Source organism: Equus asinus, chromosome 16 (genome assembly GCF_041296235.1).
Source record: "Equus asinus isolate D_3611 breed Donkey chromosome 16, EquAss-T2T_v2, whole genome shotgun sequence".
NCBI classification, from domain to species: domain Eukaryota; kingdom Metazoa; phylum Chordata; class Mammalia; order Perissodactyla; family Equidae; genus Equus; species Equus asinus.
This window is the reverse complement of record NC_091805.1, coordinates 50,902,157-50,929,040: the sequence shown is the minus strand read 5'-3', so window position 1 is coordinate 50,929,040 and position 26,884 is coordinate 50,902,157. Positions and strand designations below refer to the sequence as shown.

The following is a 26,884-nucleotide window of genomic DNA, read 5'->3' as shown; positions in this document are numbered from 1 at the left end:
AGATTAAGTGAAAGCCAATTGAATACACAAAAATTCTTGATAGGATAATAGGTGCATTTTTGTTAAATAAGTAATAAGGAGAGAATAGCTACCATTTATTAAGGACTTATTTTGAGATAGGCATTAAATCAAGTGCCTAATCTCATTTAATTGTCACTGCGTTTATCATTCCTATGGTATTGACGAGAACCCCAGAGCTTAGAGAGCTTAAGTAGTATTGCCAGCATACTATGGCAAGGAGTCTGCCCCAGGCAGTCCTCCAGAGCCTGCTCATTCCCATTTCACTGGGCAGCCCAAGTGAGTGAGTGCCTCTTGTGCTTTCTTTTTTGATATAAGCCTTAGACTGGAATTATTTTTTTTGGAAATGTCAGTGTATCATATTCTCCCTCTTTTTAACATTCAGCAAACCAGGAAGGTTAAGGAGGGAGGACATGGCTAAAAATATTCTAAAATAAGCTTAAGGTGTAGCATGAAACTACATAACCAAAAAATGGAATGTTTTGGTTACTGGGTGGTACCCTGTTCTTGGAACTGTTTTCCATGTCTGGGTTTTTTTTGTTTTTTTTTCTGTTTTTTAAAATCAGCTCCTAAAAATATCAGAGACAACTTTGGTGTATACTTGTGAAGTATAAATGTGAGGTGTTTTACTCTTTCCTTTATTTTATTTTAATATTACTACTTTTTCTCTTCTTTTTTTTTTTCTTACCATTTTAATAGCAGCTTTGACAGATTTAAGGGAGGGTTTTCTTTTTAATAAGACTAAATTCTCTGTTCTCCTCAAACCTTTTTATACTTACTGATTGAATGGGGAAAGTAAGAAATTATGTGGTACTTCTGTAAACTACTTTTCCAGTTTTACCTTCATGTCCATTATTTTACTGACTTCTCTTAACAGCCCGTAAAAGTAGATAGATTGGATAAGAAACCAAAAGCACAGGCAACAAAAACTAAAATAAACAAGCAGGAATACATTAAATTAAAAAGCTTCTGCGCAGCAAAGGAAACAGTCAATATGTTAAAGGCAACCTACAGAATGGGAGAAAATATTTGCAAACAATATATCTAATAAGAGGTTAATATCCAAAATATATGAAGAACTTGTACACCTCAATAGCAAAGAAGCAAATAATCCAATTAAAAAGTAGCAAAGGACAGGAAAAAAAATTTGTAACTATGTGGTGACAGATACTAACTAGAATTATTGTGGTAATCATTTTGCAATATATACAAATATCAGATTACTATGTTGTACACCTGAAACTAATATAATGTTATATGTTACTTATACCCCAATTAAAAAACACATTAGGCAGGAGTGACTAAACACAATTTTAGAAAATATTGTTGGAAAATTCCCAATAATTTCCAGGTAGAGGATTCTGGAAGTGTTCACTCTAGTTCTCAAAGCTGCATGATTTAACCATGGAGTGATTGTATTTTTAAGCTGTAAATCATTATTTGTATTTAGAAATCCAATATCATCTGAAACAGGTGAGTTTTGAAAGCTTCACAATTTTCCAAACCATAGTGATTTTCAAATAGCGTTTGAAAGGCTAATCATGAGTAACATATCTACCAGCATAGCTGGTCCTCATTATAGTGTCTTTATAAAACTATATAAAATTGCCAAAATACAAGGAGAAAACATAAATATGAGTTTTACAATCTCTTCTCTTTTTAAATCTCTCACAATAGTTTCTAATCAGTAGTAGAGTATGTAAGTGTTTATGAATTTATAAATGTTGAATGTGCAATTGCTTTTTGGTTCTCTGACCCTTAGTCAACCAGATAGTGGCGTATCCTGCACAGGCATACTGCCAAGAACAAGGGGAAGTGAAGAGCATTGCATTGTGGCAAAAGTGGTAGAAAATGAGTTCCGCCTTCAAAAAGATTTAAAGTGTGATCAGGAACCCAGACTACCTGCATAAGAAAATGACAGAAGACTGTGGAAGAAAGTATAAACAGTGTACATACATTCAAGAAATGCATAAGTGATGAAGGAAAACAAATAAATGTTTAGAATCAGGAAACAAAAATGGGCAAAGGACCTGAATAGATATTTTTCCAAAGAAGACATACAAATGGCCAATAAATACATGAAAAGATACTGAACATCTCATTATCAGGGAAATGAGAATCAAAACCACAATGAGATATCACCTCACACCTATTAGAATGGCTGTTATCAAAAAGGCAAGAGATAACAAATGTTGGCAAGAACGTGGAGAAAATGGAACCCTTGTGCGCTATTGGTGGGAATGTAAAATGGTACACTCATTATGGAAAATAGTATTACAGTTCCTCAAAAAATTAAAAATAGGAACTGCCATGTGATCCAGCAATCCCGCTACTGAGGAATTGAAATCTGAAGGAATTGAAATTAGTATCTCAAACAGATATCTGCACACCCATGTTCATTTCAGCATTATTCACAATAACCAAGATATGGAAACAACCCAAGTGTCCATCAATGGATGAATGGATAAAGAAGATACGGCTTATATATACAATGAATATTATTCAGCCATGAGAAAGAAGGAAATCTTGCCATTTGTGACAGCATGGATGGGCCTTTAGGGCATTATGCTAAGTGAGATATCAGAGAAAAACAGATACTGTATGATATCATTTATATGCAGAATATAAAAAACATGAACTTGTAAAAGCAGAGAGTAGAATGGTGATTACCAGGGGCTGGGAGGGGAGGTGGGAAAATTGGGGAGATGTTGTTTAAGGATACAAGCTTGCAACTAGTAGATGAATAAGTTCTAGAGATCTGATGCCAAGCAAAGTGATTATAGTCAGCAATACTGTATTATAAACTTCAAACTTGCTAAGAGAGTAGATCTTAATTGTTCTTAGCCCCAAAAAGAAGTAATAATTATGTGACATGATAGAGGCGTTAGCTAAAGCTACAATGGTAATCATATTGCAATATATAAATGTATCAAATCAGCACCTTGTATACCTTAAACTTACACAATGTTATATGTCAATTATATTTCAATAAAAAAATTTAAAAAGCTAGGGAAGTTTTTTTTAATCCCCATTTAACAAATAAGGTAACTGAGAAATAGAGCTTGATGTGTCCGTGTTGTCAGCTAGGAGTCACACAGCTAGGACTGTGAGTTCCAAGAAGGCAGGGACCTCCCTAAATCATCTTTTTAGCCAATGTCTAAAACAGTGTCTAGCACAGAAGAAACACTCAGTAAATGTAGTTAAATGAATGACTAGAACTCAAATGTGAGACTTCTGACATCTAATTCCCAGATTCTTGAGTCTGAGCTATACCATGCTTTCATTCATTAAACACCAATTTGTTGAGTACCTAAAAGAAACAACGGTTGACTTCTCATTGAGTAGTTACTGAGCCCAACAGGGTGCACAGTCTTCTGCTGGGTGGGCATTTCTGATGCCAGGTGGAAACTCTGTAAGCGTAGGACCTTGCTAGTGAAGCAGCTGTGAGTCCACATGGTAGACTGCACAAAGAGTCACTTAACCCTCTCGCCTAAAGATGTCTTGAAATTGATTCTGGAAAGAGTTTTAAAAGAAAACATGGGAGGAGTGGCTTCTGAGAAGTTGCTTCCAAAAAAGAACAGAAAAGGAAGGCTTTTTTCTCTCTTTCTCCAGTGGATTGCAGGCTGAGGGCATCTCTGAAGTTGAAGAGTTCTGGCTTATATCTTGGTGCCAGTGTTGAACATCTAAAAAAAATCGGAGGTTGAGGCTAAGGAAGTAGTATTGTAAAATAAGTTATTAATAAAACATGTAAGAGGAAAACAACAACCACTAGCAGATTATGGGTCTTTGCCACAAGAACCGCCAATAATGGTGTAGAGAGCAATGGAGGGTGAAAAAATGTTAATACCCATACTTTAACGGGCTGGGTATCTATTTCATTTGGAATTTCCTGTTCCAAATGCAGGGTTACTCTTTCTTAAATAAAAATGCATGTTTTTATCTGAATCAGAACATTGTACTCTTTGAAATTTATAAATTCCTTCATAGCAGTTGTTCATTGCCGTTCATTTATAGAATTATGGGTTATTTAAAAATTTGGTATTATTTTGGACTGTATAGTTAAATTTCACTGATTCAAAATTAACAAGGCAAAACTTTTATATAACTGGCACATTTTATTTAGCTTAAAGCAATAAATATCAAGGTTATAGCAGACGTCTTTTCAAAGTGCAGTCTTAGTATGTTTTAGAGGAAGAATATATTCACTTCAATTTCGTATATTCTCAGTATTTACATTTTTACATGATGGTAAACTAATAATTGTCTATATCAGAGTTTCTCAGAATGTAGCATTTGAGCCACCTGCATTACTTCAAATATGGTTCCTGGACCCCACCCATCCCAGTCCATGGCGATGGACTGTAAGGATCTCCTTTTAAAACAAGTACTTTAAGGGACTCTTTTTGCACATTAAAGTTTGAGAACCACTGGTCTAGACTGGGAGACCCTGAATGTTTTTCTCAGTTATCAGAGGACAATAGAATTATACTTAAAATGTTCTTCTTCCTGAGGCAGAAAATGGATTAATATAACTCTAAGAATGAAAGCAAAATGGTTTTTCTTTTTAACCAATTTAATCATTATGTTAATAGTCCATTCATTAAGCATTCTAGTTAACTAAGATTTACCATATGTAGAAATGTAAGATGTTGGCTGACTGAAAAAATGAATTTGCAGTAGAACCAGCTGAAAACAGTGATAAGGAAAGCTTCTTTGACAATGCTCAGAACAGCACTAAGATGAGCAGGCAACTTTGTTAGCATTCGATGTTCTCTTTTTTGAATCTTTGCATATTTCTCTGTTTCTAAGATGGAGTGAAGAAAAAAAAATATGTCAAAACACAACACTGTTCCAGCATTTCGTTAACTTTGCTTCATTGTCATTTGATAAGCTGTTTGCTCTTTCGTCACATGGCACTGAGCGCCATTGGGTTTTTTTCTTTAAATCTTGACATTTGATGCCAAGGCATCTTATAGCTTGGGCAGATGAAGATCTCAACGCAATGTCTTATAGTTCTGTGTCTATTCCCTAAGCATTTTAGATTTGACAAAAACTATACCCCTCCTCTACAGGGCAGAGATGTAACATTGACATTGATGAGTGTGCTTCCAATCCCTGTCGCAAAGGTGCGACATGCATCAACGATGTGAATGGTTTCCGCTGTATATGCCCTGAGGGACCCCATCACCCCAGCTGCTACTCACAGGTGAACGAGTGCCTGAGCAATCCCTGCATCCACGGAAACTGTACTGGGGGCCTCAGTGGGTGAGTAGCTGTCATGTATTAATAGTTTCTTATTGACCTGTGCCAAGCCATTAGGTTTTAGTACTGACCATACCCTGTAGAAGTCAGTCAGGAGCTTGAGCTGAGAATCGGCTGAAGATTTGGTAGTCTGCATTATAGTCTTCCACATCGCCACTTCTTCCCTATCTTTCAATGCCGAGTAGGTGAAAAATAAGAAGGAATGCCTCTCTCAGGTGGGTAGTCAGCACAAGGAGGAGTCCAGCATTATTTTGAGTCTTTGGCAATTGTGCTTTTAGTACTTACTGCAAAACTGAGTTCTCAGGGATATTCTATTTGATTTTTTCCTCTGCTTAAAAAAAGCTCAACTCTGTTCTATCATGGTACCAAATGTGTGCCACTGAAGTAGAGTTGGTCTCAGCTAACTTTAGATGTGGCCCTAGTAAAATGTTTACAGTTTGCAAGCCCCTGAGAGTTATGTGATATGTTGGTAGGTAATTTTGTAGAATCACAGAGTGTGACATTAGGTCCCATGAGATAGTTCTATACTCGTGCTGTGCTTGCCAGAGGACAGGGCTCTGGGCATTGCCTATTGTCATACTTCCAACAGGTGAAAGAATGAAGAGTATATTTAGAGGTAAGTGGGAAATCAAGTTATTTCCAAGATGAATTAACTCAGTATTCCTGTTTTCAGAGTATGACAGCCTTCAAAGCATGCCAACCCAACTACACTTTTCCTAAGGATCTCTAAACAAGTTATCTCCCGATACCACGTTCTAAGTGCTAATGATGTTCAAATTGTGAACAATGTCCATATATTTCAAATACCTTCATTTTTCCCTGCTCAGTACCCTAGGTGCTTTCTAGGGCAGGGTTTCAGGTCAGAACAAAGCATGTCTCCAAAGTCATACATTCCCGTAGCTCCTCAGAGTGGCTTAGAGTCTGTGAGACTGACCTGCTTCCTGGGTGTCTGTTTTGCACCAGAAACAAATGATCTGAAGGATTTGCTTTACTTTAGTTTCATATATAAGAAAAGAAACCATTTAGATTTATCCATGTTAATGTGACTATCAGATTGGCCTGATATGTTGTACCAACCACTCTTTACACATGAAAGCTCACTATAATTAATGAATTTCTCTAGCATCTTTGTGAGCCAAGAAAGCACCAGGAAGGTCTATTTACTGAATATTCAAGATGGTCCCACATGATTCACACTATGTGCATGGTGATCCAGGTATAGGTCCATCAAAGAGGAGAAATGAGATGAGCTCACCTGTGAGCTCTTCTGTTCCTCATTTCTTCACCAAGTCCTGTATTAACTATGACTGAATTGTGTATTCATCCCCCCATGGTAAAGAATTCTATCTTCTTTCAGGTACAAGTGCCTCTGTGAAGCAGGCTGGGTTGGCATCAACTGTGAAGTGGACAAAAATGAATGTTTTTCTAACCCATGCCAAAATGGAGGAACTTGTGACAATCTGGTGAATGGATACAGGTGTACCTGCAAGAAGGGTTTCAAAGGTGCAACAAAAGTGCATATTTTTCTCTCTCTCTCTGTGCCTTTCTGTTGTTGCACACAGCTTGACTCCTTTCTTCCTTTCCATTTTCTTTTTCCTGTTCATTCATATGGCAAACATCAATTGAGCACTTAGTATTTGTAAGGCAATTGGGGAATAAAAAACATAAATGTAGATATAAATTCTAGTTTCAGCCTAGCAGAGAGGTGAGCAACTGAAACAGTACTAGTTAAGGTGAGCTGCTATGATTCCACTTATACAGCTTGGACAGGTGTTCTAATTGTCAGCCCCTTCGTGTGGGTTTGCTTCTATGATAACTCAAAAAGGATATCGGTAGTAGAATGAAAATATTGTTTTACTGTAATTATGATAGCAGTAATATCATAGGAGAATCTATGTATTCAAAACCCTTCCAACAAATTCTCTTGCATAGTGAGATATTCTTAGATACATAGTCACCTATGGCCTCCTGGAAAAAATGCAGAATAGTGGGTGTTGTGTAAAATTATTTTTTGAGTTGTCCTCAATCTTCTCTTAGAAACTCATGGGAGAGAAATCGGTGAATAAGTCATTGATATTTGCACTCCTCTCTCCACTTAGTCATTGATTTCCCTACTCAAAAATTGTGCCAGGCCACCGTGATACAGCAATATGTTTCAGAGTCAGGTTATCTGATTACTTAAAAATTTTCTGAGACCATTTCATCACTGATTTTCTGATATATTATATTACATTTGCAAAGAAACTTACAGGTATAAAAGCACTATTATTTCTTTGTCTCTTTGAGACTTGCTGATTAATGAGCAAAATAAGATCAAAATGTAAATCCACAGCTGTACAGCTGTTGAGGAGCAGAGTACAACTTGAACCCAGACCTCTGTACTCCCAGACCATCATTTTCTTTTTTTACGGTGCTGTAGTTCCTTCATGTTAGGGCTCTGTGCCAGGCCCTAGTGAAGATGCAAAGGTGTGTAATATTTGGGTACAGTCCTATCCCCATTGATGCTTCCTTTCTTTTCTCTTTTTCATAGTGGGAGTAGATTTCATGTCTTGGATCAGGGCAGAACAGCCTTTGGACTTCAGGAAGTACTACCACATCGATGGTTGAGACTGTGTATATGAAAGAGTGGGCATAAATCAGAGGCTTTGATTAATGTATTCACAAATGTTATTCCTTGATAATTTATACTCCCTTTTTAAGCCCTGCCCACATACTTTGTATAGAAAGAGCTTGTATTTAGATACAGCAGCAGATTATTCCTCTTAATAAACTTCTTGGTCCATTGTTAAGAAATACCTTGTATTTGGAGGTGCATTAGACTTCCCAGCTGTTAGAATATACTGTTCTTCCATTCATCTTTTTGACTAATTAAGCACTATCTTTGACCGACTGACTGTATGTCAGGGGCTTGTCACTGAAATGAATGAAAAAGTGTTCCACTGGCCTGAGGAAATTAATGTGATGTCTGAGGTGTTTAATTTTTATCACTGAGGATTGCTTAGTAATTGAGGTAATGAGGAGGCTAACACAGAGGTTCACTGTTTTTGGTTTTTCCCCTTTTCTGTTTACAGGCTTTAATTGTCAGGTGAATATTGATGAATGTGCTTCAAATCCATGTCTGAACCAGGGAACCTGCTTTGATGACATAAGTGGCTACACTTGCCAATGTGTGCTACCATACACAGGTGAGACCTGCAGGTGCCAGGGCCAGGGGAGATGCTTGGTCTTGCCTTATTGTGCCAAACATCTGAGTTTCAGAGTCACGGCCTGTGGGTCAAGATGCTGTTCCAAGGAAATACACCCTGGTCACCCTTCCTGCCCTCACTGACTTGGACGTGAGCTCTGAGAAAACACTGTGGCCTCCCTAGATGCAAGTGGTGGGGAAACTCATTTGCCTTCTTTGTACTTTAGGGTTTGAAATTTTCTTTTTAGTTCTATATTATAGGCTGGAATCAATGCATAGCAGATGGTTTAGTCCCTTATTTGCATGGACCCAGTGTCTTCTTGGCCTGCCCTCTTAGTCTTAGTTTCAGTTACACAGCAACTACCACTTGTTGGTAATTTACCATGTGCCATACACTTTATGTACTTTGGGTTATTTAATCTAGTGCTCACAGTAATTCTACAAAGTAGGAGGTCCTATTGCCATTTTATACATGGAAGCTAAAGCAAAGCAAAGTTATTTGCTGAAGGTCACATAGGTAAGTGGTAGATCTTGGATTCACCCCTAAATCTCTCTGAATCTAAAGCTTGTCCTCTTAACTGCCATTCTCTCCTCACATTCAGTACCACTACGTCCCATTCAGAGAGGTTTTGCCCCTTGGACGGTGACCCCACACACAGAAGACATGGGTGTGACTTCATTTCACATCGGGTGTCTTTGTTTCAGATGGTATTTTAGGTGTGTGCTTGGACATTTCTTGTCTTTTCTCCTGCCTCATTACTGCCATCTTGTGATTGGTTGTGTTTGTGCGGCTCACTTACCTCCTCGTCATCCATTTTCTTCATCCATGAGAAACAAAAAAGAAACCTGGATGATGGCTTTGCCTGTTTCTCCAGTGTGCAGCATGCAGGCAGGAGCATGGCTGAATTCTTGCTCCTCTGGAGTCTTGGGCTGTTAATAGCGACGCTAAGCTGTTGAGAGTGGCAGAGTGGCCAAAAGCATGCCTCTGTTACCTAAAAGACTTGATACTACATTGTTCCCTTTGTCCCTCTTTAGAAGAAATGTTCAGGTAGGGAATGTACATTTAGCAAGCTTGGTTGATAGAGTCAAAGTTATCAGAGATCTCTAGCTGTTTCCAGACAAGGACAGTCTAAGTAATGTCATTCCATGGTAACAATGCCGATCACATGTGTTGGTAGTGAGAAGATCATCTGTCTTAGTCCATGAAGACTGAGAATTGGTGGCTGTAAGGAGATATGAGCAGGTGTCACCATGCTCAGTCACAGTATAGGCTTATCTGAGCGTGACTTAGGTGTACAACTCATCTTGAAAATACTTATTTTGTCTTCATGCTACTCAGATACTATAAAAATATTTGGACTATATGCTAGCTATTGGTTTTTCTTCAGATGAGGATCCCAATAAAAGAATTTGCTGCATGTGAACTTTGGGAATTATATTAGACTTAAAGCTTACGCAGATTAGAATTTCAGGGCTGAGTATGGCTAAGGCTTCTAAGTGTAATTGAGTTTGGCCATCATGAAAGGAACTAAGCAGCATCACCTTCCCCATGAGCCACTATATCTGATCAGACATGTGAAAAACTGGTTGGGGATATCAGTGAAAATTTGTGATAGTATTTTTTTTTTCTTTCTACAAAGTTTTCTGATAAAATTTAAAATTGAGTTAGTTGTAACTTGACTTTAAAAACCTCATATTCCTTTTAATAAAAGAATTCTTTTAATATTTTTTTGCTGGAAGCTAATATTCAGTATACTAAGGCAAGAAATATTTGTGGGCAGATGTCCATGGCATGTTGTTGATGTTGGTATAAGGAGGCAGTCAGAATTTCTTCACAGTTTCCCACCTCTAATGGCCTTCTGATCAACCCCATCACCTTCTGGAGCAGGCCAGCAGAGGTCATGAGGAGTAGGAGGCTGTGTTGCTTCTTCCCTGCTCACATGAAGGAGGATATGTGTGGCTGAGCTTCTGAGTACCCCTGAATCTTAGCTATGGAGATGCAGAAACTATCACTCCCTCAATGATGCAAGCATCCGCATCAGTGTAACTGCTCATGATAACACGAAGATGACAGCAACCCAGCAGCTGTTGAGCACTCACTCTATGTGCCAGGCTCTGTGCTAATAAGGACTTTGTAAGCATTTTTTCATTTAATCTTCAAAAACACTCTGTGAGTTACATATCATCCTAATTCCCATTTTACTTATGTGGAAGGCCCAGGGAAGATAAATAACTTGTCTGAAGTCACACAGGAATCAAGTCAGAGCCAAGACTCAAAGGACCTTAGGTCTCTCAGATTCCAAGCTCTTAACCACTACCGTAGACTTGAATTTGGAGAGCATACTTTAATATAGGATTTGGGGAAATTTCCTTGGCTAGTTCTCCATCATAAACTTTATCATTTGCTTTATAGGCAAGAACTGTCAGACTGTATTGGCTCCCTGTTCCCCAAATCCTTGTGAGAATGCTGCTGTTTGCAAAGAGGCACCAAATTTTGAGAGTTACACCTGCCTGTGTGCTCCTGGCTGGCAAGGTAATACCACAAGAGTGGAGAAACCAAGATCTTTAAACAAAGTGGTCATGTCATCAGATAACATGAAAGACCCTAGTCTTCTGAGGCCTGTCCATCTTTGTCAAGAACACAGACCTTGTACAGAAACTGGAATGCCTTAGAAAGCATTTCCATTTTTCGTGTCTTTGGGGCCCCCTAGTGGCTGGAAGATTCCAACCTGAGTCCGAAACCATGATGTTCTACAGGGAATTTTAGCTCCTGGGCAGCAACTTGGCAGGGCACAGAAGCCTTAAGGGACTTGCCAAAGCAGGAGACCAACGAAAATATCCATGGAGTAGCCCCATCCATCCCAGCTGAAGCTCAGGCCTCACAGAAATATCTATGGGAGGCAGCTTCCAAAGACTGGACCATTCATTGCCCCTGTGTTGTAGGTCAGCGGTGTACAATTGACATTGATGAGTGTGTCTCCAAGCCTTGCATGAACCATGGTCTCTGCCATAATACCCAGGGCAGCTACATGTGCGAGTGTCCTCCAGGCTTCAGTGGCATGGACTGTGAGGAGGACATCGATGACTGCCTTGCCAGTAAGTATGCCAGCCAGCTCCTAAACCCCCTGAGGGAGAGGAGAACACCCAGGGAGCACAGAAGAGCTCAGTGAGGCAGCTGCCTCTCAGTGCTGAGATGGGCCATCCTAATAGTTTATCATGTCTTTAATATTAGTATTTTAATAATCTTTTTGAAGCTAGTGGCTTTAGGAGTTGAGGCAATGCAATCTCTTTTAAGCATTCTCGTACTTACTGTTTTTCTACACTGACAAAGTGGGGACAAGGCTATGATTCCTTTTTTTTTAAGCAGGTCTATTGAGTTTCAGTTATTTTTAACATGCAATACACTGTCAATATTTTAAATCTATAATTCAACAAGTTTTGACATATGACAACTGAAACCGTCATTCAGGGTAACAAACATATCTATGCCCCTGGAAGTATTCTCATCTCTTTTGTAGTTTAACCCTCCTTTTCACCTGCCTGTCCAGGCAACCAGAGATCTACCTCTGTCACCATAGATTTGTTGACAAGTTTTACAGTTTTGTATAAATGGAATCAGATAATGCAAACTCTTCTTTTGGGAGAGGGAAGGAATATGACTTCTTTCATTCAGCATGTTATTTGAGGCTCACCTATGTTGTGTGTATTAATAGTTCATTCTCTTTTATTGCTAAGTAGTATTCGATTGGTTAGATATATTACCATTCACTAGTGGGCCAGTTGGCTTTTTTACAGCTTTGGGTGTTACAAATAAAGCTGCTGTGAATGAGTCTGTGAATATATGATTTCATTTCTTTTGAGTAAATGTCTAGGAGTGGAATATCTAGGAGTGGAATAGATGAATTATGTGGTAGGTATGTTAAACTTTTTACAAAATTGCCAAATGTTTTCCAAGGTGATTGTACCATTTTCATTCCCACAAGCATTATATGAAAGTTCCAGTTGAATTACATCCTCAGGAACACTTGGTATGATTACACATTTTAATTTTAGCCATTCTAGTGGGTATATGTGGTATTTCACTGTGTTTTTAACTTGCATTTCCCTATTTATTAATGATGTTGAACATCTTTTCACATGCTTATTGGCCAGTTGTATATCTTACTTGGTGTAGTGTCTATTCAAATCTTCTGCCCATTTGAAAAATTGGATTGTCATATTTTTGAGTGGAAAGAATTCTTTATATTCTAGATACAAATGCTGTGTCAGATATTTGCTTTAAAACTATTTTCTCCCAATCTGTAGCTTCTGTTTTGGTTTTCTTTTGAAGAGGAAGAGTTTAGTTTTGATGAAATTTAATATATTTATGATTTTCTTTCATAGTTCATGCTTCTTGTGTCTTATTTAACAAATTTTTGCCTAACTCAGGATCACTGGGGTTTATATCTTTTGATTTCTTCTAAAAGTTTAATACTTTTAGCACTCACCTTTAGGACCATGATCTATTTTGCATTAATTTTTACATATAGCATGAGTTTTAAAGGTTTTAAATATTAATTTTGGTGTGTAATTTTGCTAAACTTATTATTCTAGATTAGTTTAGGTTCTAGTTTAGTTTAGATAGCTACGATTTTCTTACAGAAACAATTATGTTATCTCTAAATAAATAAGATTGGTATGCCTTTTATTTCTTTTTAAATCTGTATACCTTTTTATTCATTTTTTTTTGCATTATCGCACTGGCTGAGACCTTTAGTAGATGCAGAATAGAAGTGGTGAGAGAAAGCCAGTCTTGTCTTGTTCTTGATTCTAAGAGAAAAGTATGTAGCCTTCTACTATTAAGTATGATGTTACCTATAGGTTTCTTGGTAGATGCCTTCTATCAATTTGAGGAATTTACCATGTACTACTGGTTTTCTGAGAGTTTCTTTCTTTTTATAATGAATGAACTTTTATTTTTTTCAAATGACTTTTTCTGTCTGTTGAGGTGGTAATACCATTCACTTTGCTCTTTTAACATAAGTGAGTTATATTCATTGATTTTCAAATGTTAAACAAATCTTAAATTTCTGGGATAAATTTTACTTGGTCATGATGTATTATCTTTCTTATATATTATTGGATGTGATTTCCTAAAATTTTGTTAAGAACTTTTGTATCTATGTTCGTGAGGGATATCATTCTCCAGTTTTCTTGTACTTTATTTGTATGATTTTGATAAGAGAGCAATGCTGCCCTCATAGAAGAAATTGGGAAGTGTTCTCTTTCTATTTTCTGGAAGAGTTTGTGTAGAATTGTTATTATTTCTACTAAACATCTAGGCCTGAAATTTTATTTCTGGGAAGATTTTTAACTATAAATTTAATTTCTTTAATAGATACAGTGTTATTCAGGGTATCTATTTCTTTTTTATTGAGCTTTGGTAATTTTTTATCTTTCAAGGAATGAGTTTTACTTTAAGTTGTCAGAATTATTGGCATAGGTCATGCATAATATTCCTTTATTGTACTTTTAATGTCTATAAGATATCTGGTATTTGTACCTTCTCTCTTTTTTTTCTGATTCCTCTGGGTAGAAGGTTATTGATTTTAGTGATCTTTTTAGCAAACTCATTTTTAGTTTCATGATTTTCCTCTATTGTTCTACTGTTTTCTATTTCATTGATTTCTACCCTGTATTCTTTTCATTGCTTACTTTGGGTTTAGTTTGCTGTTCTTTTTCTAGTTTCTTAAGATAGAAACTTAGATCATTAATTTTACTTCTTTCTACTTTTTTTTAACATAAGCATTTAATGCTATATATTTTTGCTAAAAACACTGATTTAGCTGTATTTCGAAAGTTTTTTTGTCATGTTTTTTCTTTCAGCTGAAAATACTAATTTCCATTTTGATTTGTTCTTTGACTCATAGATTATTTAGAGGTGTTTTCTTTAGTTTCCAAATATCTTTTATTGCTGATTCCTTCCAGATAGCTTCTAGTTTAATTACATTGTGGTCAGAGAACATACTTTGCATGATCTGAATTATTTTAAATTTTTAAAGAATGTCTTATGGCCCACTGTATGGTCTGTTTTGGTAAATGTTCTGTGTGCACTTGAAAAAAAAGTCTATTTTGCTGTTTTTTGGTGGAGTGTTCTGTAAATGTTATTAATTCCAATTGGCTTACAGTATTTTTAGGTCTTCTATACTCTCCCATATTTTCTCACTACTTATTCTATCAATTATTGACAGAGGGATTTTGGAATTTCCCACTATCATTGTGTATTTGTCTGTTTCTACTTGCAATTCTATCAGTTTTTGCGTAGTGTTTTGAAGCTCTGATATTAAGTACATAACCGTTTAGGATTGTTATGTCCTCTTGAAGAATTGAGTCTTGGCTTTGAAATGACCTTCTCTACCCCTTGTAGTATCCCTACCTCTGAAGTCTATGTTGCATCATATTAATGTAGCTATTCTAGCTTTCTTTCGATTATTGTTAGGGTGTATACTTTTTCATCCTTTTACTTCAGGCCTGTCTGTGTCTTTAAAGTAGATTTCTTGTAGAGAGCATATATTGGGTCTTGCTTTTTTTCTCTGACATGACAATGTCTGGCTTCTAATTGAGGTGTTTATACATTTAAATTTAATGTTATTTTTGATATAAATGAGTTCAGTATTTTCCATCTTGCTGTTTACTTTGTCTTGGTCCTTTTTGTCTATTTCCATTTCCCTCTTTTTTTACCTTCTTTAGAATAATTGAGTATTTTTTGTGATTACTGTTATTTCTCCACTGGCATATTAGCCATATCTTTTATGTGTCTGTGTGATTGTTGGGTTTTCAGTATGCAACTTTAACTCATCAAAATTTACCTTCAATTATATGATGTTGTATAGAGGATAAGAGCCTTACAGCAGCATGCTTGCATTTATACTCCTGCTCTCTGTTCTCTTGTTGTCATATAATATCTGTATTGTAAACCCCCCAAAATATGATTTTTGCTTTAAACGGTCAATTAATTTCTCAAGAAATTTAAAAAATAATTTAAAAGTCTGTATATTTATCTACATATGTGTAGTTCTTGATGTTTTTCAGTCTTTTGTGTCGATCTGCATTTCCATCAGGTATCATTTTCCTTGTCTGAAGAAATTCCTTTAATATTTCTTGTAGTGCTTATCTCCTAGTGATTAGTTCTTTCTGCTTTTGTGTGTCTGAAAGGTTTTTATTTTGCCTTAGTTTTCAAAGATATTTTCATAGGGAGCAGAATTCTAAGTTGATTTTTCTCTCCAGCACTTTAAAATTATCCTTCTACTGTTTTCTTCCTTGCATTATTTCTGAGGAGAAATTGGCTATATCCTTTTATTTGTTTTTTTATATGTTATTTTCTCTCCTTAAATATTTTTTAAGATATTCTCTTTCCACTAACTTTTATGTTACCTGGTATAGTGTTCTTCATGTTTCTTCTGTTTGGGGCTCATTGATCTTTTTGGATATATGGGTCCAAATTTGGAAAATATTCAACCATTATTTGGAAAATATTTACTTTTTCAAAACTTTTTTGCCCTTCTTTACAACTTTCATTATACATTTTTTACATTACTTGAAATTGTCCCTCTGTCCACTAATGCTCTATTTTACTTAACTTTTTAGAATTTTTTCTTCAGTGTTTCACTTTATATCATCTTGTTATTTGAAGATATATTTGCTATATTTTGCTGTATTTTCAAGTTCACTAATCATTTCCTCTGTAGTGTTTTCTTTGTTGTTAATCCCATCCAGTATATTTTTTCCCCTCAGATATTGTATTTTTATCTCTAGAAGTTGGATTTGAGTCTTTCTTGTAACCTTATCTTTCTTCTTGTCATATTTGTACTTTCTTCTCCTTCTTGAACATATGGAGTACATATATATGTATAAATGTTTTTTTTTGTCATTTATTATGAACATATGGAGTATATATATATTTTTTTTTTTTTTTGAAGATTGGCACCTGAGCTAACAACTGTTGCCAATCTTTTTTTTTCTTTCTTTATGGTTTTTTCTCCCTAAATCTCCCCAGTACATAGCTATGTATTTTAGTTGCAGGTCCCTCCAGCTGTGGCACGTGGGACGTTGCCTCAGCGTGGCCTGACAAGCGGTGCCACATCCGCACCCAGGATCCAAACCAGCGAAACCCTGGGCCACTGCAGCGGAGCACAGAAACTTAACCACTCAGCCACAGGGCCGGCCCCTGGAGTATATTTATTATAGTTGTTTTATTTTCCTCACACTAATTCTACCATATGGGAAATTCCTGGGTCTGTTTCTATTGATGATTTTTTTCCTCATCATGAGTTGAATTTCCTGCTTCTTTGCCTGCCTGGTGATTTTTGATTGGATGCTAGATTAAAACAAACAAAAGAAAAACCTTTGAAGTATTTTTAAGCTTTGTTTAATGATTATTTGGAAACAGTTTGGTCCTTTTGAGTCTTTTCTTCAAGATTTGTTAGGTGGGTCCGGATCAGCCTTTAGCTCAGGGCTAAAATGACTCCCTACTGAGACAGCATTCTATGAGGACCCTACTCAGTGCTGCACCTGTCAGGAGGTCTTTTCATCCTGAGTGGCATAAACACAAGCTATTCTCAGTAGGGATTGTTCTGCCTACTTCCTTCTGGTGATTATTTCCCCAGCTTCAATAGTTTCATCATATGCCTGTGATGTACTCATACTTACCAGTACCCAGTTACTTGTGTGGTGATTAAATCATTAAACTTTAAATGAGGTTATCACAATGCATTAAGAATAATGGCACCTTAATTCACGGCATATATAATTTCAGATCATCATCTAAACGGCACCAAAGTAGGTCCTGGCCCTGCCAAGATAAATAAAACTCAGTCCTTACATTCATGAAACTCATAGTCTGTTAGGAAAGAAAGACATCTAGACAAATAATGTCAACATTATGTGACAAATAATGAAAAAAACATGTCCAAGTTATAATTGATGGAGAAATTTAAGAGAGTGAGATCCAACTATTTGGATTCCTGTCCCACATTAATCAATATCAGTCAAAATTTCCAGTATTTTAAGATTTTTCCTATTTAAAGTAGGACTAGCAATATTTGCAATTAGTTTAAAATAATTCAGTAAATTATGGTGAGTTTCCTGAAAGGAGCTATGGAAATTACAGTAACTGTGTACCGTGTATTGTGGGTAAGAAGTGATAATGTGATTTTTTACCATTGGTCCACTGTAGATTGCAGATGAGCCTTAGAATGAAATTAGCCTAATAGATGAATAGGTACATTACGTATCCCTCTTATACAATAGGGGCCACTTTACCCACCTGGTGTTTAGTTTTCTTTTTATGTTTATGACCTGTCTTTGCAATTATGTTTTAAAGTCCTTAAGAGCAGGAGCTACATCTTGTTTTTCTTGTTCTGATTTATATGCCATATGTTGCAGAGGACCGTGCCCTGAGAGTAGCTCAAAAGTTGTTGATTACGTGTTGTGAGTGTAAAGTGTTCTAAGATTGAGCTATGTAATATTTGAAATGAAAAAAACTTTGTTTCCGGGGCCAGCCCATTGGCACAGTGGTTAAGTGCGCACGTTCTGCTTTGGCGGCCTCAGGTTTGCCGATTGGGATCCTGGGTGCAGACATGGCACCGCTTGGCACGCCATGCTGTGGTATGCATCCCACATATAAAGTAGAGGAAGGTAGGCATGGATATTAGCTCAGAGCCAGTCTTCCTCAGCAAAAAGAGGAGGATTGGCAGCAGTTAGCTCAGGGCTAATCTTCCTCAAAAAAAAAAAACAAAAAACAAAACAAAAAAACCCCTTTGTTTCCTACTTCTACCTAAATCTGAAAAACAAAAAAATGGAAAAGAAAGGAAAGAAGGAAAGATGGGAGGGAAAAGAAAGGAAAGAAAGATCAATCGGCACAGGGGGCTGAATAATATATATTCTGTCCTACCCCACCCACTCCACCACCACATACACTTTTTGAAAATCTTTATTGATATTTCTGAGATTTTGTGTGTTGGGGGCACATATTTGATTTGCAAACGTGTAGGGGACCAATGCATGTTTTATCACTCTTAATTTTCCAAAACTCTTAGTGGTGTATGTAAACTTGATTTCAGTTATCAAACAGCCAAGTGTTATTGCATTCATTTTCGTAAATGGAGGAGTCAGGACAAAATAGACTTAAAAGTACAGGTACAGAAAAATCAGAATTATTACTGTTCTTAGTGTGACTCAGTTCAGGTCACTCACCTTTATGAGTCTAAGATTAAATTGAAGCGACTGTTCGGAGCTCTCATTCTTGTGTGTAATGGCTTAGATCCTTGCCAGAATGGAGGTTCCTGTGTAGATGGAGTGAATACTTTCTCCTGCCTGTGCCTTCCGGGCTTCATTGGGGATAAATGTCAGACAGACATGAATGAGTGTCTGAGCGAACCCTGTAAGAATGGAGGGACCTGCTCCGACTATGTCAGCAGTTATACTTGCAAGTGCCAGGCGGGATTTGATGGAATCCACTGTGAGAACAACATCGACGAGTGCACTGAGAGGTGAGCAACCTATGTGGTCAGGCACCAGTGTCTTATGGAAAAAGGGAAAAAGGGGAGGAAACTACAGAGCACACTACTCGGGCTGTGGGGCAGGGATCAGTCATCCACTTAGGTCCCATTCTGCCATCATCTCCTATTGCCAGGTGCTTGATTCCTTTTAGACATGTAGTTAGCTGGTCAACGGTCAGAGGTTGAAAAGCCTAGTAAGTTGAATCATCATTTATTTCTTCCTTAGGGAACAGAGGGAGCTATAAGTTTTCTCTTTGTCTCTTGTTCATTTCAGTTGATAATTTAAAAATTCCTATTTCTTTGCAGATTTGTCATCACTATGTAAGTGATTTCTAGGAGATTTATGTCTTTTTTTTATTATCAACAAGTTCTGTTTCTCTTTCAAAGAAATCTAGATTCAAGAGCTATTTATTTAGCACTTTCCTTATAAATTAAATTGACTTTGAAATACACTACATGGAAAACTACAGAAAGCATTCCTGGGTAAAACCTGGAAACCTTCACTTTCTCTAGGAAGCTCTAATAAGCTCAGCCTTTTAAATCCTCCTCTAAACTTTTTGGTTGTGGAAGGGAAGCTGGGACTCAGTCTAATTGGCATCCAATCTAGTTTGGAAAAAGGTAAAATTTGCCAGATGTAGGAGTTTGGGGTGCTCAGGAGTATTTGCCTCTGTAATGTCTTAAATTCCAAGAACCTTACTTTTGTAAGGAGCAGGTCAGAGGAACAGATTGCACAGCCAATGTTGCTCTCCCTGTTTGTTTCTTAGCTCCTGTTTCAATGGCGGCACATGTGTTGATGGGATTAACTCCTTCTCTTGTTTGTGCCCTGTGGGCTTCACTGGCTCCTTCTGCCTCCATGAGATCAATGAATGCAACTCTCACCCCTGCCTGAATGAAGGAAGATGTGTCGATGGCCTGGGTACCTACCGCTGCATCTGCTCCTTGGGCTACACTGGGAAAAACTGTCAGGTAATTAAATTCCATCCCACTCACTCAGCTCTCTCCGAGTAGCTGAGGGTTACATCTATTCTTTTCTAGGCAGAATAAGCCCCTCCTAAAAGAGAAGACTGTGGGTCTCAGGGATGCCCCTGAGATCAATCTGGATAACTTCTTAATAGCTGGTGGATTCCGAAATGGTGACACTGGCAAGATTATACGGGTTAACAAACATAAGATTGTTGTAACAGACTAACCAAGAACTGCAGAAAAATACATGTGGAAAATAAGCACATAAATATCAGGGGCTGCCCTGGTGGCATAGTGGATAAGTTCGTGTGCTCCACTTTGGTGGCCTGGGGTTTGCAGGTTTGGATGCCAGGTACGGACCCAGCACCGATCATCAAGCTACACTGTGGCGGCATCCCACATAAAATAGAGGAAGATTGGCACAGATGTTAGCTCAGTGACAATATTCCTCACACACACACAGAAATATCACTTACATTGGAAATGCAAAATGGGAAATAAAAAACAAGCAAAATAAAATCTTTAAAGGTCAGATACAACATGTAAGGGGATAATAGTAATAATTATCATATCTTGCAATATTGTAACATTTTCAAAACCAAGCTATTCACATATCTTTTAAATTCAAATATGTATAAACGTACAGTTTCCTAGACTCTTAGGATGGAAGGACCCCTCAGAGCCACCTAGTCTAGCCTTTCATTTCATGGAAGAAGAAACTGAGTTCCAGAGGTACAAAGTAACTTTTCCAAGGTTGCATACCAAACAGCATTGTGTTTAATTTTATGCGACTTTGCCTCTTAAACAATAATAGAATAACAGAACTCCAAAGAATTTAGGAATAAATGGCCAAATTTAATCAGCCTTACAGGGTGCACTCCAATAAGGCTTCAGCTATATTGGATATCTGCATGTTAAACAGCTTTTTGCTGATTCTGAGGATCAGGAAGACATTTTTCACTGGGCTCCTGCTTATTCTCAGTGTGAGACTACAAGTGCTGGGGGAGCACTCTCCCATTCCCCCCAGCCCCTCTTTTCACAAACAGTCTGTGTGGTGAATGTGGCCCTCCTCTCCACTGGGGCCAAGCCACCACATGTGAGTTATGGAGAAAGTGCTCATCTGCTTGCACTCTCTGCCTTGTGTTTTTCATGAGCTTGATTTTTCTTCCCTCAAAATAAGTTCTTCGACAGTGTTTAGGTTTGTTAATAGACTTTAAGTCCTTTTACCCATGTTTACTACAGACAGATTTGATCACGACCCAGGTGGATTCCTCACGTGGGATCAGCACAGGGAGTTATAGGCCTGTCCGACAGCTTGAACTTTCTTTCTAGCCCTGAGGGTGGCCAGATATCTTGACATAATCATGATACAGAGACTAATTTAAGCTATTAGGCTCCTTTAAATTCTTAAACCTCTGTGTAAGAACTTTTCAAATAGCAGAGCCAAGAGGATTAGACTATATAAGATGATTAGATTACCTGGGAGCACTGGATCTCATCTAAGGCTTGGATGAGAGCTTTTTTTTTTTTTTTTTTTGATGAATTAGTGTGCTGCTTTCTTTTGATTTCATAGAATGCAGTGTAACTTAGTTTCTTCATTTCTGGATTTGGATGTTGATGTATGTGGATGCCTCTGTTTCAGACCCTGGTGAACCTTTGTAGTTGGTCTCCATGTAAAAACCAAGGTACTTGCATTCAGGAAAAAGCAGAGTCCCGGTGCCTGTGTCCGTCTGGATGGGCTGGTGCTTACTGTGACGTGCCCAATGTCTCCTGTGAGGTGGCGGCCGACCGCAGAGGTGAGCTCTGCCCCCTGAAGGGTCATTCCCTGAAGTACTGACTGACCAGCGGCATTTGAGGGCACGAATTACCACTGTGGATGAGAGAGAAGGGCAGACAGTAGTGGATGGGCAAGACCCTGGAGAAAAAGGATCTGAGACAGAAGGTGATAGGGCAGAGGAATGGATTTAGAGATTCCAAAAAGAAATATATTCGAAATGAAACGAAGGCATATTCCACTTTCAGGGCTTGTCTCTTTTCAATACAAATCTGGTACTGAGGGTCATGAACTAGATAAGAATAAAATTTGATGTGTCAACAGGCTTAGATTAGTTTGCATGTTAGTTGGTCTGAACCTGATGTGTTGTGTACTCTTCTGTGATGTTTCTTCCTCCACTGGGTTTCCAGGGGTACCCGTTGACCGCTTGTGCCAGCACTCAGGCATCTGTATCAGTGCTGGCAACTCGCATCACTGCCAGTGCCCTCTAGGCTACACAGGGAGCTACTGTGAGGAGCAGCTCAATGAGTGCTCGTCCAATCCCTGCCAGCATGGAGCCACCTGCAGCGACTTCATTGGCGGATACAGATGTGAGGTGAGTAGGATGAGTGGGCAGAAGTCAGAGACCTCCCAGAAGATGGTGCAACTATTGTGAACACTAGCATATTGAACTTAGCTGCTTATGTCTTATTTTTACAATTTATATATATATATATATATTTGTTCCAATCACCATTACAGTGTTTACTAATCACTGTTTCTTTCAGTCCCCCTGTACAATAAGTTAACATAGCTCCAGTCAGATATTTTTTAGAGGTCTAGAACGGCCTCATTTCCACAGGGTTGCCTCCAGGATTCAGAGCTAACATTTACTACCAGAATGCATTTCACAGGCCCACCCAGACCAGTGGCACCTTTTACTTCCCTGAATAGCAGCTGAGATAGGAGAAGCCACTTTGAGGAGTGTTCCTTTGACCTGTGTCATCTTTGTATATAGTCATTCATCAATCAACTAATGTTTGTTAGCCTGTTCCCTGTAGCCTCATACTAAGTGTTACATGTGTATATTTGGGGAAGTGTGTGTCTTTTAAGGAGCATGTCACTGTCTTCTTAATGTTTGGGCCAATAATGGTTAGAGCAAGATGTTAACAAAACACCAGAGATGAGAATTTGTTATCAATTCAAGTCACCAAGCAACACTGAGAAAAGCTCTGCTTCTCTATGTCTCATAAATGAGCCAAAGATGGCCTCTGTATTTTCTCCCCTAGGTTATTTATTTCTTCGCAGCAGGCTGAGACCTGTTAGCTCAAAAGCTGCTGACACCAAACTCAAATGTTTACACATCCACTTGTTTTAAACATAGCCCTAATAAGCAGATTTTTAGCCATTTAGAGCCTGCCTGCTTTGTATATTCTGCAAAACTGTACCCCAAATCTGCTAGGCATAGATAAGATAAGCCCCAGGACATAAAAGACCCCAAGCCACTGCTGCCCTTCAGAGCTCTCTGGCCTGGCTGCTGAGTGACATCACCAAACATGTAAGCCCCCTCCCTGTGACCACTTTCCCCCCTGAGTTCACTTGCCTTCCTCTCCTCACCCTCCTCCCCGGCTCCAGACGACCTCATGCTGTGAGGGACTTCCCCCATATGCAGACCTGTCAAAGCATTGCCCAAATAAAGCCCTCATGGTCAATATCGTCTTCCTTGCTCAGCCCTGAAAGTCCTTGAACCCCTACATCTGCTACAGCCAGCTAGCCCACCTCCCCTGCCCTCAACCCTATCTCAACCATTTTCCCACTTATACATGTAGTGTCCTGAATCTGGAGATCAGTAAATGCAATGTCTTTACGACCATCTACACATACCATTTGACTGAGTCATAGGGTCTTCATCACATACAAAGGAATGCATATTTTAAAGATGGGAAAACCTGTACACAGGAGGCACAGAAGTTTTGCACAGGGGTCAGATCTGAAATATTCCTCAGAATGTTTAGTCCTTGCCTTCCCTTTAAAGTGGCTTTTTCAGCTGGAAGAGTTAAGTGCCTGTGAGCTGCAAGGTGCCCCTGCACAGGATGATGAGTGGGGCGTGTGGTGATGCCAGAGAAGCACACAAGAGCTGGATGGGCGTGGGGGAGAGGGTGGCAGTAACATTCCAGATATCATTTGTTCTCATGGTCTGTTTCCAACAACGCTCCAATATTTCTTATCCTTTTTGTTTGCTCCTGACAGTGTGTCCCAGGATATCAGGGTGTCAATTGTGAGTATGAAGTGGATGAGTGCCAGAATCAGCCATGCCAGAATGGAGGCACGTGTATCGACCTTGTGAACCATTTCAAGTGCTCCTGCCCACCAGGCACTCGGGGTATGAAGTCAGCCTCAGCTGTCCTCTGTCCAGGGCGTCTCTAAGTCATAAATCCATTTTCAGTGTTGAGGGAGTTTTAAAAAATCAAGTGTTTAGTTCTGAATCCTGGTAATTCAAGCCATTTTATTCTCTCATCTCTTGCCTAACTCTGATGTTCTGACTCTTGTTCTCAGTTCTGTCTTGTTGTGTTGACATATTATGTTCCGTGAAACACAAAGTGTGGAAATGATATAATGTTGCAACAAAATTTGCCTGGTTAGCAAGATTTCTTGGTACTTCAAGGGAAAACAGCTCAGTGGCCTTCTGCATAAATAATTCACATTTACCAGCTTATGTATTTTTTTAAGCATGCCAAGTCTTGCCTCCATAAGGTGGGAGAACAAATGAAATGAAAACATTTACCTATTTTCATAAGCCCAGGAGAGGAGACTGTTGGCCAAAGGCTGTAACTAAGAATTGCAGTAAGGCTGCATGACATGCAACCCTAGACTGTGGATGGTGGGGCCACCATACTACTATGGGCATTGCTCTGCTTCCAAACAACCTCAGGAAAGAGCTGGGAGTGTTGGTTGTTAGAGGAGATGTAGCTATATTGGTACCTGCTCTGAGCAGTCTGTGGAAAGAAATGTAAGAGGCCACCCACGGTGGTGGAAAATTCATTCTCAGTGTCAAGGAGAGTAGAATGTCAGGGAAGTAGTTATACCGTCGTAGACATTTGTCTCAGTGGATTTTGAGAATTTAGCTTACTTGAGTTCAGAATCTGACTAAAGCAAGATAGAAGAGTACCCCAGTAGCAGGCTAGTTATTGGGCAATGAGGTTAAAGGGGAAGAGAAAACTAAGCAGAAACAGCCTTTAAATATTTGAAGATTTGTCCTGTGAAAAGGAGAGTTGTTCTCTGCTCTAGAAATCAATAGTTGAAAGAAAAGTAGAAGTGAATTTCGTTTCATTATTAGTTTGTTCATGTGAATAACTGTACTGTTTAGGACAAGCTGCAATTTTAGTGGTAGCAAATTAGGCCTCAAATCTCAGTGGCTTGACAAACAACAACGTTTTTTGTTGTTGTTGTTACCCATAGTCTGAGTGTGTTGGGCTACCTCTCTCTGTGTTTTAGAAGTGTGATTTGAAGCTCTTGGCCTCTAAGGCCTCCACAGCAGGGGAAAAGAGACAGACTTGTAGGGTCATGTCGCACCTTTCACATCCTCTGTCTGGAAGTGACACCCTCACTATTGCTTATAGTATATATATTGACCAAAATTAGTAAAACGGTCTCAACCTGATCCAAGGGTGACTGGGAAATGTGGGAGAGCACATGGATTTTCATTGAACACTAAAATCTCTGCTATCCCATAAACTTTTTATTGATTAGAGATATGGACCATCTCTAGATTGGTCTAGAATGGACCATCTCATAAAGCAACAAAATTTCTCTCTTCTGACCATTTGCTAAGGATGGTTTAAACAATGGTTTTGCTATTATTATTGACAGTCTTTTTCTTTCAGCACTTTAAACATGTCATCCCACTGCTTTTTGACTTCTGTGTCTTTTTAAATGAGAAATCAACTGTTAACCTTATTGAGGATCCCTTGTACATGATAGATTGCTTCTCTCCTGGTATTTTCAAAATTCTCTCTGTCTTTATCTTTTGACAGTTTGGTTATGATGTGTGTAGATGTGGATCACTTTGAGTTTTTCATACTTAGGATTCATTGAGTTATTATACTACGTGTGCTTGGTTACATATGTGGAGTGCTAGTTCTCTCTCCTGGCTTGACTTCTCTGGCCATTGGTGAACATTCCAGGAGACTCTCAAGTCCCATGACCTCATGGTGAGAGTTAGCACAATGATTGTTTTTATTCCTGTTCTCCTGAACTTTGGATCTTGGTCTGGGCATGCCTACAGTTCCCAGGTCAAGGGCTCACTATAACAGTTCTGCCTTCCCTCCTACTTTGCTTCAGGCTGAGGGTGAGCTCCTTCTGACTGGATAAGTCTGTCGTTACTGCTGGTTCCATTCTGATGGGAGGATAAGGCGTCTATGTTAATTTGCTAGCAGACCTTAAATACCAAATATTCTACGAGAGTGGGAGCACATACTGATTTTGTTTATTTTTGCTTTCTTGTTTTTGATTTAGTTTGTAAATAGGTGATATATGCACATGGTCCAGAATTTTACACACACACACACACACTTGCACAAACACAAGTAGAAAAAGCGTACAGTGAAAAGTCTCCTTCCCACCCCTCTACTCCCGTACCTAGTTCTCTCTCCCACAAACAAGTAACCACCGCTTTTTTTTATATCTTTCTAGACTTTTTTTAATGTATCCTCCAGAGTTTCTTTATGTATATAGAAGCCAAATAGAAAGATTATTTTATTTACCCCAATTCTTACTCTGAAGATAGAATATTAAACACAGTCTTTTGCACTTGTTTTTTTAAAGTTAATTGGAGTTATTTTCATATCAAAATATAGAACTGCCTTAATTTGTTGTGGTCCTGCAGAATTCCCTTTTATGGGCATACAATATTTTACTTAACCAGTGCCCTAGTGATAGAAATTTGGGTAGTCCTGCATGTATATAAGTGTATTGTAGAATAAATTTTCAGAAATGGAATTGCTAGGTTAAAGAATATGTTTATTTGTAATTTTGATTGATATTGCTGAATTGCAATGTATGAGCATACTGGCTTCTCATTATGGATGAACATATTCTCATTTAAGAGTCATTTGGTTTTCCTTTTTCTATGGTTTTTCTGTTTATATCTTTGTCCTTTTTTTTCCC

The 26,884-nt window shown here is 38.3% G+C and overlaps 1 protein-coding gene across 1 annotated transcript in view; it reads left to right on the top strand.

Moving 5' to 3' along the window:
* The window catches only part of NOTCH2 (notch receptor 2), a 153,422-nt gene that overhangs the window by 107,078 nt on the left and 19,460 nt on the right, over window positions 1–26,884 (top strand). The window contains exons 13-22 of the mRNA XM_014831045.3: window positions 5,091–5,283; window positions 6,638–6,783; window positions 8,352–8,465; window positions 10,878–10,997; window positions 11,408–11,560; window positions 18,765–18,993; window positions 19,767–19,968; window positions 21,608–21,761; window positions 22,150–22,334; window positions 23,969–24,101. Of these exons, the coding sequence (XP_014686531.1) occupies window positions 5,091–5,283; window positions 6,638–6,783; window positions 8,352–8,465; window positions 10,878–10,997; window positions 11,408–11,560; window positions 18,765–18,993; window positions 19,767–19,968; window positions 21,608–21,761; window positions 22,150–22,334; window positions 23,969–24,101 (1,629 nt within the window). The remainder of the gene's footprint in view (window positions 1–5,090; window positions 5,284–6,637; window positions 6,784–8,351; window positions 8,466–10,877; window positions 10,998–11,407; window positions 11,561–18,764; window positions 18,994–19,766; window positions 19,969–21,607; window positions 21,762–22,149; window positions 22,335–23,968; window positions 24,102–26,884) is intronic.